Source organism: Diceros bicornis, chromosome 8 (assembly GCF_020826845.1).
Source record: "Diceros bicornis minor isolate mBicDic1 chromosome 8, mDicBic1.mat.cur, whole genome shotgun sequence".
Lineage (NCBI taxonomy): Eukaryota > Metazoa > Chordata > Mammalia > Perissodactyla > Rhinocerotidae > Diceros > Diceros bicornis.
In genome coordinates this window covers 81,869,481-81,882,484 of record NC_080747.1, presented here as the reverse complement: position 1 = coordinate 81,882,484, position 13,004 = coordinate 81,869,481, and the positions used below count along the sequence as shown (strand labels likewise).

The 13,004-nt window shown below is 35.9% G+C and overlaps 1 protein-coding gene across 2 annotated transcripts in view; it reads right to left on the bottom strand.

Annotated features, from left to right (window-relative positions):
* Positions 1–13,004, bottom strand: part of METAP1 (methionyl aminopeptidase 1) — a 100,885-nt gene that overhangs the window by 48,822 nt on the left and 39,059 nt on the right. For both annotated transcript variants that reach the window (XM_058547554.1, XM_058547553.1), the window contains exons 3-7: positions 8,831–8,943; positions 7,426–7,486; positions 3,330–3,421; positions 2,302–2,385; positions 280–418 (exon numbers count right to left, since the gene is read on the bottom strand). In XM_058547554.1, coding sequence (XP_058403537.1) covers positions 280–418; positions 2,302–2,385; positions 3,330–3,421; positions 7,426–7,486; positions 8,831–8,943 — 489 coding nt within the window. The remainder of the gene's footprint in view (positions 1–279; positions 419–2,301; positions 2,386–3,329; positions 3,422–7,425; positions 7,487–8,830; positions 8,944–13,004) is intronic.

The window sequence follows — 13,004 nt, the reverse complement described above, 5'->3', positions numbered from 1 at the left end:
TCACATGTCACTGACATTTTTCACCTACCTATCACACATGATAATCTGTATTAAAAAAATATATGCTGTACCAAACACATCACAACAGAAGTATCTTAAAAGCAGTATCTTAAAACCATAAAAAAGGTTTCCACAGATTTAAGATTTTAAATTTTAAATATGAAAAAAGATAAGCTAAAGACAGGAAGCAAGTGAAGAAAAACACAAGTCACTATCAGACTCCCAAAACCTTGTTTTCTTTACTCGCGGTGACAAAAGTCACACTTACATATTTCTTACCGTTAACAATATCACCTTCTTGCAAGGGCCGTCTGTCTGGAATCCCATGGCAGATCACTTCATTCACTGAAGTACAACAAGACTTTGGGAAATTATAATAATTCAGGGGAGAAGGATAGCAATTTCTTGCAATGCATGCCTACAATAAATTAAAATACAGAGAAAATAATTTGGAATGTGCAAAAGAAAAAAATTAAGCTGTATGCAGTTAACTAGATTTTAAAATTTGAAAAGTGTAAAAAAATTTGTTGTACAGATGCTCATAATGAAGAACTTATTTAATATGTTATTTTTAAAATAGTAGTAGATATTAAACTGTAGGGTTTGTGCCAGCGAGACAGACTGTAGGCAAACCAGTTTACAAAGGAAAACCAAATTCACATATTACAAATGTTACTATATGAAGATTCTAGTTTAGAATTAACTACTCCTTATGAAAAATATATTAATGAAAACAAAAAGATAATATTTAAACTCAATATTAACATGTGCTTTTAATGTAATTATAACTTCTTGTATACAGATAAGCCTATATCCCTATGACCAAAAAATGAATACTAGTATAATTAAGAGATGGTAAAGTACTTCCAGAGACACTGTAACCACTCTGTGGTTCATGTGGAACAACAAAAGAATCTCTAAGAAAATGGTCCGGTTTTCCATAATAAGTCTTATTTTACTTGGATGTTTGCACAGCAGCAGTCACAGCATACATAATTTCTCTTTCCATTCTGCCACACAGTCTTCAGACTAATAATTTTTAAATAGTTGCACATAATACAATTTGTGCAATATACCATAATTTTACTGGCAATTCCACTATTATTGGAAATTTAAATTAAGTTTCCTCAATTACAAAAACTGTTACAGACAAGAGCTACCTGCCTGTCACTATTCCCTTGTTTAATGATAAACTTCTATACTTCTCACAGTAGTATCAACAGTAGTGAAAAGCACACAGAAGCAGATGGTCTTCACTGAAAATGCCAACACCGTCACTTACAAGCTGTGTAAACTTGTATAAGTTAATTAACCTCCCTCTGCCTCAGTTTCCTTATCTATAAAGTGGAGATGATAGTATCTACCTCATAGAGTTTAAATGAGTTAGTACAAGAAAACGTTAAAAGGGCACCTGGCCCATAGGAGAGCACTCAAAATGCTATCATAGCATACTATATATTTTATAACATATGGAACAATACTCAAAAATCAGGATTTATAAAATTCTGAATACAAAATTTTATAAACATTTTTATAGCTCAAGACACACTGTCCAATTTCCTTTGAAAAGGGTTGTCCCAATTCACAGTACCACCCTCACGTGAAAGAGAACCAGTTTCATCATCTCCACATAGGCAATGGATATAAACCTCTTTAAAATAGTTACTAACATAGTAGGTCTTTATGATTTGCATTTGTCTGATTACCAGAGCAGGTTTAATTAGTCTTCCATATGATTTATTAACTAGTTACTGCTCTTCCTTTGTGATTCATATAATGTGTGTACTCATCTACTACAGGGTTTTAAGGTCTCTCCTCGATAGACAGGTGATCTTTATAAAACGGCATCCCTATATCACGTTCACTACAAATATTTATCTGGTCCGCTTACTGCCTTGTTACTATGGATATGAAAGGGCACCTTTTTTCTACTAATCTAGTTTTAGAAGTTGTATTCTTTTTTATTTCAGAATATTTGATGTATGGTAGTGACAAGATTTATCTAAATCACTAATAAAATTAATCATTTTATAAAAGCTAAACCAAAATGTTATGAAATGTGAGGTTTCAGAAACAAGATATTTCAAGCTCACCTCAGACCTCAATATCATGGATACTTAAAGACAGGGATAATGATTCCTGTTGAATATTTTCTATATTTGAAACAAAGTAAAAATCTGCTTTCAAATTAGCATAGCCATGTTACTTTAGACATTAAGAACTTAAGTTTACTTAATTTTTAGAAGTCTAAAACATCTAATGTTAAAAAAATTTTCAAAGCATAAAAGTAGAAGTTCTTACTAAGTGTACAGCATGATCTATTTCCTCAGTAGTCACACCCGGTTTAATCATCCCAGCAGCGATGTCCAACACTTCCCTAGCAAGCTGTGCAAGACACAACACATCAAGAAGAAATGAAACAGAAATAGAAATATGTACCCTTCATAACTACCTTAGATTTTGTGAGAGATGCATAAAATGGATCTCACCTTGAAAATTGTAATCCTGAATTTTCATTTCAAAACCATTTGTATTTCTAACGCCCATCAGTAAATGTGTGTGTGTGTGTAAATATACAAATAAAATTGGGCTAACCAGCAAATAGCTTAATAAGTAAGCTTGACTGGTTTCTATATGAAAATGCACATCCTAAGTAATCTAAACATCGATCAACTGATGAAGGTTGAGTCATCTCAAATTTCTACAATGGAGAGGGAAGGGAAGGGAGAAAAATAAGAGAATACACAAATGATTTTCCTCGAATCAAAGCAAATAAGTGATAGAAATACAAATTTCTCTAGATTATCAAGGAAAATTAGCATCAAATCACTTTTAAGCACTGAATAAAAACTTTAAGGATCATTTCTAAATGAACAATATCCATGATTTTTCTTTAGAAAAATATAAACATGATTTCACCTAGTAAGTACCAGCCACTACTACCATACTTCATAGGTATTTCCCAACAGGAGCTTTAGCTTAACTTTATTATAGCCTTAAACTTTGCCCTATGTCACGATGACTCATGAAAATAAAATGACAGAGTATTATAAAAACCTGGTTCTTTAAAAAAAATACAAGAGATAAAAGAAATAGACTGTCAACGAAATATAGATTACCTGCCATATTAATTCTCAAATAGGCTCTTTACGTAGAAAACAACTGCTACACAAAACTATGTACTAACAACAGTTTAATGAAAAGTAAGGATGGCTAGTCACAGTCTCACAGGGTAACATCTGCTACCTCTGTAAAGGAGCAAATCACTGACTTCATGTCTAACACCCGCTTAAATGTGTCTTATCCCACAGGGAAAAAATACCTCTTACCCTACACACGACTCGCATCCCTTCTATATCTTCAGACGACAGCAATTTAATTTGAGAAGTGCCTTTAAGAGCCTGTTCAGATTCAGACATTCCTGGAAAGGAAAATCAGTGAGTAAAACCAAAATGAATGGGAAGATGTGTTTATTAGCATAATTATCTCCTTGATGACAAAATAATAGTCAAATCTCACTATTTCACACGATCGTATTTCATAATTTGGGAGGGTCCAGGTCAGATTTTTTGAAAAAATATTTTCAATATGAAAAGTAAATTTGGTAAAAAAAAATTGAAGGAAGAATTCTAAAGAAGAAACTTCCAGATCTAGTAGAAGTCAGTCAATACAGAGTACTTACTATATGACAGGCAATGTGGTAATAAGATCAGTAAATAAACTGCTTTCATGATCATCATCTCATGAAGCAACAATATACCAACAACTGACGAATCAATTACACTCATTTATTTCTTTAAATAGGAACCTAAAGTCAGTATTTTTCAAACTGCAGTTGGTGACCCTTCAGTGGGCTATGACTAACATTTTTTTAAAAGTAGATAAACGGAACAGAAAATATTAGACTACATCATACAGGGTAGGGGTAAGTTGTTGTGAAATGTTTATTAATTTATACACACACATATATACACAAATCACATTATAAAATACATTTCTCACTCTGGGTCATAGTCAAAAAAGTTTGAAAAATATTGCCCTAAGAACCTTCACTAATAAAATTAGCTTAATTTAAGTTATTCATACATTTAAAAGTAATTGAAGCCAGCCAGTATAATAATTATTTCAAAATCTGACAAAAAGAATATAACCATAAACTAATCTTTTTCATAAATACTGATATAAAAATTCCAAATAAAGTATTATCAAACAGAATCCAAAAAATATATTAGCCATAGATTAAGGAAGGACAAATAAATAAATGATCATCTGGGAAGACAACTATCATAGCACGGCCAGCTACCACCTTTACACGGTAATTACAAATCTCAAGTCAAGAAGCAACGTCATGGACGCTCACTATCAATACTATTATTCAACACTGTTCTCAGGGTACTAGCAGATGCAACTAAACAGGAGCAAAAAAAATAAGACATATAAGATTAGAATGAAAAGTACAAAATTCTTGTCCATTTCAGATACAACTATACATACCCCTAGAACAAGGGAATACCCGGTAAATGACGATCAAGAAAAATGCAGCAAGTTAGCAGAGTGTAAGATAAACATATGAAAATCAACAACTTTCCCATATACAACTTTCCCATATACAAACAGCAAGCTAGGAAATACAAAAGAAGATACTAGTCACAAGAATAACTAAAAAAGATAAAATATCCAAGCACAAACTTAACTAAGACCTAATGAAGAAAATTTGAAACCACTACTAAAAGACACAAAAAGAGACTTAAATAAAATAGAAAAACATACCCTGTTCTTGGATAAGAAGACTCAATATTGTAAAGGTGTCAATTCTTCCAAAATTAGTCTATAAATTTAATACTATCCCAATAAAAAATGGCAACAGGATATTTTTGGGAACCAGACAAGCTGATTCTAAATTTCACATGGAAAAACAAACATGCAAGAATGGCCAGGAAAATTCTGAAAAAGAGGAAAGGTGGGGGCAACAAGGCCTACCAAATATTAAACATCATATAGCTACAACAATTAAAGAGTTTGGCAATGGCACATGATTAGACAAATGGGTTAATGAAACAGAATAGAATCCAAAAATAGACCCAAAGACATGTGAGAATTTAATATAATGAAATAGGTTGCATTTCAATCAGTAAGAAAAGGCTTGAATTTTTTAAATAACTAGTGATGTGACAACAACAATAACTAGATATTCTTCTGGGAAAAAAATTAAGTTGCATCCCTATTTTAAGTCCTAATAAGTTTCAGATGGATCAAAAATTTTATCACACACAAAAAAGAGTGAAACCATAAAAATAGTGGAAGAAAGCATGGGAAAATATTTTTATAATCTCTGAACCAAAAAGGTCTTTCTAGATCACAAAGCCATAGACACCTTAAAACACTGATAAGTTTTATTAGAGAAGCATGTTGAAATTTTGTCATACATGTAATGCTATCAACAAAGACAAAACATATATGTTCACTTGGGAAAAAACATTTATAGCAGACACATCAAAGGATTATTTTCCTTAATACAGAAAAAGCACTTATAAGTCAGTATGGAAAAAACTAGTAATCTATCGAAAAAAAAAAAAGCCTTAAGGATATGAATAGACAGCTCAAAGGAAAGAGAATACAAATGACTTTTAACATAAAAAAAGATGCTCAACTACTCATAATTTAAAAATGCAAATTAAAATAACAGCAAACTACCATTTTTCATCTTTCAGATTAGCACAGATCATAAAACTTGATAACACGCTATGCTGGGGAAGAAAGAGGAAAACAGATTCTCATACTTATTTTTTTTTTTTTTTTTTTATTTTCCCCCCCCAAAGCCCCAGTAGATAGTTGTATGTCATAGCTGCACTTCCTTCTAGTTGCTGTATGTGGGACGCGGCCTCAGCATGGCCGGAGAAGCCGCGCGTCAGTGCGCGCCCGGGATCCGAACCCGGGCCACCAGCAGCGGAGCGGGCGCACTTAACCACTAAGCCACGGGGCCGGCCCTCTCATACGTTTTTAATGGGAGTAACAACTGGCAACATCTCTGAAATGTGTAGTATCTCTCAAAATAAAAAATGCATGTATCCTTTGATCCAGCTCTTTTACTTGGGGCAATTAACCTACAGAAATACTCTCACATGTGCACAAAGATGTAATTACAAGAATAGTTACTGTAGTCAAATTGGTAGAAGAGAAAAACCTGGAAATAATCTAAACATACATTAGTAGGAGCCTGGTTTAATAAATTATGATACATCTATACATACTTCAGTCATTAAAAAGGACTGGTTTTATATGGGCTTATACAGAATATTTCCAAGATACAGTAAGAGAATATAACAAGGTGAAAAGCTATATATAGCTTGTTCCTTTTGTGTATAATTGGGGGGGAGGGTGTTAAGGTGTGCACATACATAAAATAAAAGATCTCTGGAAAGTTCCACAAGAAACTTAACAGTGGTTACCTCTGGGGAGTAGGAGTTACTTTTCACTATGTAACATTTTATCCTATCAGAATTTACCTTGTCTATGTATTTGTCAAAAATGCAATTCAAAACTATATTCAAGAATATAAATAGAGAGTAATGAAATTATATATCCTCAACAGTATTGTATTATTCAGACTGTCTTTTCCTTCAATTTATCTGAAATAGTCCAGTTCAACCAAATTTTAAAATTATATTCATAAGAACTTAATGCCATTCCCCACTTAGAGAACAAGGCAAAAGCAGCTTAACTTAGTAGATTAAACCACATGAAAATGCTGACATTCAACCATTTTTGACATCAAAATCAGTAATTTCACATAGTCCAACTTAAGTTACGTGTACAGACCCCTAGGTCAGAGACTGCCCCACTAACCTGGGCTGTAATTACCTATCTTCTCTGGGCATCTCACTATCATTATCTAGAAAATGGAGAAGCCAACAGAACCCACCCCAGGAGGGCTGCAAGTGTTCAATAGAAGGACATATGGAAAGAACTCAGCACAGAACCCAACACACAGTTATGAAAAAATAAATGTCAATTACAGAATCATCACCATTTCTACTACTTCTATTACTGCTACAGCCCAGGGTCTTCAGTTAGGCATGCATTCGAGGCCACCACAATCTGCTTTTATCGACACAGATACTAATTTAATTAAGGTAGGAGGACATGTGAAAATCAAAACTATTTTTGAAATCTAGAATTTGATATAACAACACAAAATACAATATTATGTTGAATGTAGCCTTTAACAGCTACATAAACGATGTTTTCAGAATTGGGTAGATTTCTAATGGGAGGAAAGAATTTTCCAGTGTCTTAAAAAAAACATGTTTACATTTATTAGAAATCCAGCACCGAAAAATTTCTACAAAAAAAGCACTGCTTTGCTTTGCAGTAGTCATCAAGCCCACAAATCGAAAAATGAAGAATCAGCACGGCAGAATTTACCTAAAGGGTGATCAGCATAATCTGGTCTTTGAATATAACTTGGCACTGGCCTTGTTGGCATCTAAAAACATCAAAGAGGTTAATTAAAACCGATTCAAATATGAAAGTAACTTTCATTATTAAAATTTACTAACAAAATTTCCGTGGGGAAAAAAGCACTAACTTTTCTTGTTCATTCATTTCATTTAAATTAAAAAAGAAAGTTTTCAATGACATCTTAAATATCATATCTATTTCATAAAGTTAAGCACTACTTTCCTAGTGCTAATGCAAAATATCTTAGGATATTTAAGATGGTGGGAGAGCGGCCACGGCCATCAAGGATTTAAGACTACACGCAGACAACAAGGTGCCCCTGTTGTTCCAAATAAACTGGCAAACGAGAAACAACAATAAAATACCGTCTTAAAGTAAACACACACTAATATGTTCCTGGTCATTATCTCTGCGAGGTAGGATTAAAGAGACTTTCTTATGTTTTTGACATTTTTCCAAATTTTAAAAATTAAAGAGAATTTAAACATTTAAGGATTACAAATAGTTTTCTTTTTTTTTTTAATAATTTTATTTATTTATTTATTTATTTTACCCCCCAAAGCCCCAGTAGATAGTTGCATGTCATAGCTGCACATCCTTCCAGTTGCTGTATGTGGGACGCAGCCTCAGCATGGCCGGAAAAGCGGTGTGTGGGTGCGCACCTGGGATCCGAACCCGGGCCACCAGCAGTGGAGTGCGTGCACCCAACCGCTAAGCCACGGGGCCAGCCCACAAATAGTTTTCAACTTAAGTAGATTCCTATGTTAAGACGCTGAAGTCCGTATGCCAAGAACACAGGAAGGGGTGGGAGTGGCAGAAAAGCCCTATCTAAATTAAGGCAGAAATATATCACATTAAAAAAAATTTAGAGGGGCCAGCCCGGCGGCGTAGTGGTTAAGTTCGTGCGCTCTGCTTCAGCAGCCCAGGGGTTGGCAGGTTCAGATCCCGGACACAGACCTACACACCACTCATCAAGCAATGTTGTGGTGGCATCCCACATACAAAATAGAGGAAGATGGGCACAGATGTTAGCTCAGGGCTAACCTTCCTCAGCAAAAACAGAAAAAATTTAGAAAAGCAGTAATATATACACTATCATTGTGCCAGCCAGAAAATATCTATTCTACCTCATTCTTTTTTAAGATTAAAGAAGTTTTAATCCTTTCATCTAAATTTTTTCTACTTTGTTCATGATTGCCAATTATCCCTACTAACTTCCAAATAATGTACCATGAAAGCTAAAGAGCTAGAACATAAACTTAATCCTGATTACATGATTCATAATTGGAATACAAATTACAATATCATTTTTAGGAAACTGAAAATTGGTTTAAAAGAATGTTAAATTTTTATTACCTTATTTACTCACCAGTGGATAATGTGGTCTGAGTTTACCAGTATATCGATAACCTGCCCATGGGTCAGTGTTAATATCACCTTCTACCGTCCAGGAAGACACTTCCCGCTTGGCCCGTTCGTCTTCTGGGAGATGGATGGACGGGAGAGAGAGAAAGAAATGCGTCAGCGGTCAAGCTACTGCGCAGCAGCACACCTGAACTATCACTCGTGTGAAAACCACGCCAAAGGGCCTAGGCACAAAATCCAGACAACCTCCACCTCCTCTAAGTCACCAAGGCTACCGCTTCCTTGCTCTGCTGACAACCCTACAACTCCTCCAAGATCTGTCTTGGGAGAAAAAGCCTAAGCTAAACATATTCTAAGTTTTCACATAGTATTCAATAGGAACAGCTCATAGTAGAACACCTTTTGTCAAGTAAATGTTAAAGGTATTCTCTCCACAATGTCAATTTATAGGAAGCATATTTTCTGAAATATAAAATCTGAACCTAGGGCCGCCCGGTGGTGTAGTAGTTAAGTTCACTCGCTCCACTTCAGCTGCCCAGGGTTCAAGGGTTCGGATTCTGGGCACAGACTGACGCACTGCTTGTCAAGTCATGCTGTGGCAGCGTCCCACATAAAGTAGAGGGAGATGGGCACGGATGTTAGATCAGGGCCAATCTTCCTCAGCAAAAAGAGGAGGATTGGCAACAGATGTTAGCTCAGGGCTGATCTTCCTCACAAAAAAAAAAATCTGAACCTAAGCAAAACTTCCCAACCAAGAGAAGATTATTACAAATAGATTCTGTGCTCTTACTTTAGAACAGATTCTAAATAACCCGAAAGCAAATTTAAAGTAAAAAAACAAAAATTTCCCAATTAGCTGATGCGTGGCTTTCAAGTCAATATTTCAGATTGCTTTGAAAACTTTATGAGCATCATTTGTCTTTTTTCAGGAAGTGGGTAACAGAAGGAGGTAGGAAAAGGCAAAGATAAGAGGAGGGAACAATCAACAGAAGGTTAATGAAAACTCATAGAAAAATGAAGAAAAGAATCTCACACACACACACACACCCCCCTACCAGGTTAGTTATTAATACATCATGTTGTATTAATGCACCTGAGATGCACCTAAGAATCCTTCTCACACAGAACAGACCCTCAATGTGCCTGACGTCAGCACACTGACTGCATCTCTTATCCACAAAGTAAAACTACTAACCTCAAACTTGAAACAGCAGAAATTCAAATCCCTCCCATACCAGGTATCAACCTATACACCTCCCAGTGCACACCCATCTTTTCCTGATTACTGTCATGCTATCATAGGTTTTAAAAGTCAGAATTCAGATAATTTTAGAAGTATATAAGAAAAATAAAATTCCCTCTTTAAACAATCTATTTAAAATATGAACTAGAGAAGACATGGAATCATATCATGTTAAGCTAGAGAGGAATGGTAAAATGGGTGCAGGTGGTCAAAAGGTGCAAAGTTCCACTTATAAGATAAATAAGTTCTGGGGGTGTAACGTACAGCATGGTGACTAGAGTTAACAACAACAAAAAGACAACGTAGTCTAATTTTCTCTTTTTCAGATGAGGAAACTGAAGCAATGTGATTCCCACGGCAGAGATGTGGGAATGCTGGTTCCCAGCCCAGTACACTCTCCACAGAACACGTGGTCAACCTGGGATGAAAGGTCCTTGAGGTACAATTGACAAGAATGCAAAAATACAGCCAATCCATTCACATGACTTGAGAAGAGGACACAACCATAATATTACATATAGAGTAAAGGAAGAGAATGGAGTAAGAATAGTAAATCAGCACGAGAACAGAAAAGGAAAAGAAAAGCTCTACTATGCTGCTGAATTTTAAATATCTTTCTCTCCTCTGGAGTTCAAGAAAGCCACCGTGAATGTTAATGTCAACAGGAAAACCGTTTCTCATCCCAGGACAAAAATGGACTCCATTCATTGCATCTAGGGTCAAATATTACAGAAAACAGTTCGAAATGCAGGCCAACTGATGCCTGCTTCAGCTATGAATTGCATCAAGTGCTGTTGCCTGAAAGGTGAACCGCAAGAATAATGTTCACCTGAAACCTAGGACAGACTAGCCATCAAGAGGCAGGCCTTTTGTTTTAACACACTCTGGGGAGCGAGCAGAAAAAAGGAAGGATGTAAAATCTTTCAAAGTCTCCTGCTGATCTGCATTCTGAACCTTCCACAATCTATTTTCAAAAAAGAATTGAAAGCAGACCTCGAACAAATAGTATAACCCAAAAGCTATCTAGACAAGCCAGGCTGAAATATGGTAAATTCTTTTCTAATCTCTGGGTATAACTTACTTAGGGAAATTTACCAAAAGTAACAGTTTACATTTTAGGATCAATTTGATCTAAGCCCTAAATCCTAGACATATAGCAGACACCTAATAAATATGAACTGGACTGGGGTTGGTAACAAAGCTACATACTAACTGTTCTTTTTCAAAGACTGTGAAAGCACAGGACAGTGCAAATAAACACCTGTAAGCTGTCTTTCAAACATCACAGTGCAGCAGGGCCAGGTAAGCTGCAGGTAGTGTCAAATAGTGAAAGGTCTGGCCCCAAGTACATCACACCCAAGCTTCATTCTTCAAAAGGTTCTGTGTGGGCTGCCTCCTCCAGTCAGCTGACACAGAACACTGCACATGTCTAAGGTTCACCTGCGACAGCATTTTCTGATCACAATCCTAACTCTGTTCCTCCAGAGATGATTACTAAATAGTTGTTGAGCAATGACTATGCACTATACATATGCTAAGCACTTTACATGGATTTGTTTCTGTAATCCTCACAACAGACCTACGATTTCAGCACTTCGGAGGTGAGGCTTAAAGTAATCCAGCTCACAATGCTTGGTGAAACTAGTTCTGAAATATTACATAACACCTCCTCTCTGCAATCCAATAATCAAGCACACTGGTTTGGAACGGTAGAGGAGTAGAATAAAAAGTATTATTTAGAATTTTTTTTAACAGTTTTTATATCACATTTTTGGCTATTCAAAAGGTACTTGTCAAATGCTTCCACCTTCTACTTTAGGAAAATGGGAGACAAAGAAACACACTGAATGTATCAGTGATACGTTAAAAGAGTGCAGGATAACATAGTATTGAGATGTGAAGTGCTACATCTTGCACAGTTCAGACTAAAGCAAGTGCTACGACATACACTCTGGCAGGAGATGAGTGTGGAGATACCCACTCAAGCATCTCATCTGCACTATGTGCGTTTAAGGGCTTCACAATCTAACTGGTCTTATTTACTATGACACATAAGAAATAAATTCTGCCCTTGAGTTATTTATGTAACTCATACATGAAATTTTCCTGAGGCCTGATTAGCCTCTGCAATCAAGAAAACTCCAGGTCCAGATGGTTTCACTGGTGAATTCCACCAAACATTTATGGAAGAAATAATACCAGTTCTACATAACCTCTTCCAGAAAATAGAAGAAGAGGAAACATTTCCCATTTTATGAGTCCAGGAATATTCTGACACCAAAACCAGTCAAAGATATTAAAAGCAAGTTACAGACCAATATCCTACACGAACACAAATAAAAATCAGGCATCCTTAGAGATCAGCACACATTACACTTAAAAAAAGACTGAGTATATTATCTTCATGACATGAACTGCTTGCTATCTGTAATCTCACTATTGTTTCTTGGAATAAGGTGCCATCTTTTAAGGTGCCCTGGTTCCTTCCCAGCCCAACATTTGTTTCCCCTAAACCCTCTCCCCATACTTTTCTTAGCTCTGGAGATCAGCCCTCCCCACACCATTCCCCCCTCTAGGACTGTCTTCCACACGCTGTAGTCGGGGTCAATTTATTAGGATGTGGAAGGTACAGGGCTGGCCAGCTGAGGGCTGTCTCCATCCAACACAGTCCAAAGGGATCCAAGAACATGAGTCTCAACCCCTGAAGAAAATCATCCCAAAAGATCCAAGAGGACACCATCCAAAAGACGGCACTAAACACTAGAGGTATAAGTAAAACCAAACAGTCTCAGTCTGATGCAGTAATAATTATGTTCTTTTTACTTAGGAAACATCAACTGTCTAATTCTCTTGTAGTGTAGGTCATAATGAAATACTCTACCCTTAGGAACCCAGTATTGAAGAAAGCAGCACACTTCAACGAGTTAGCGAACGC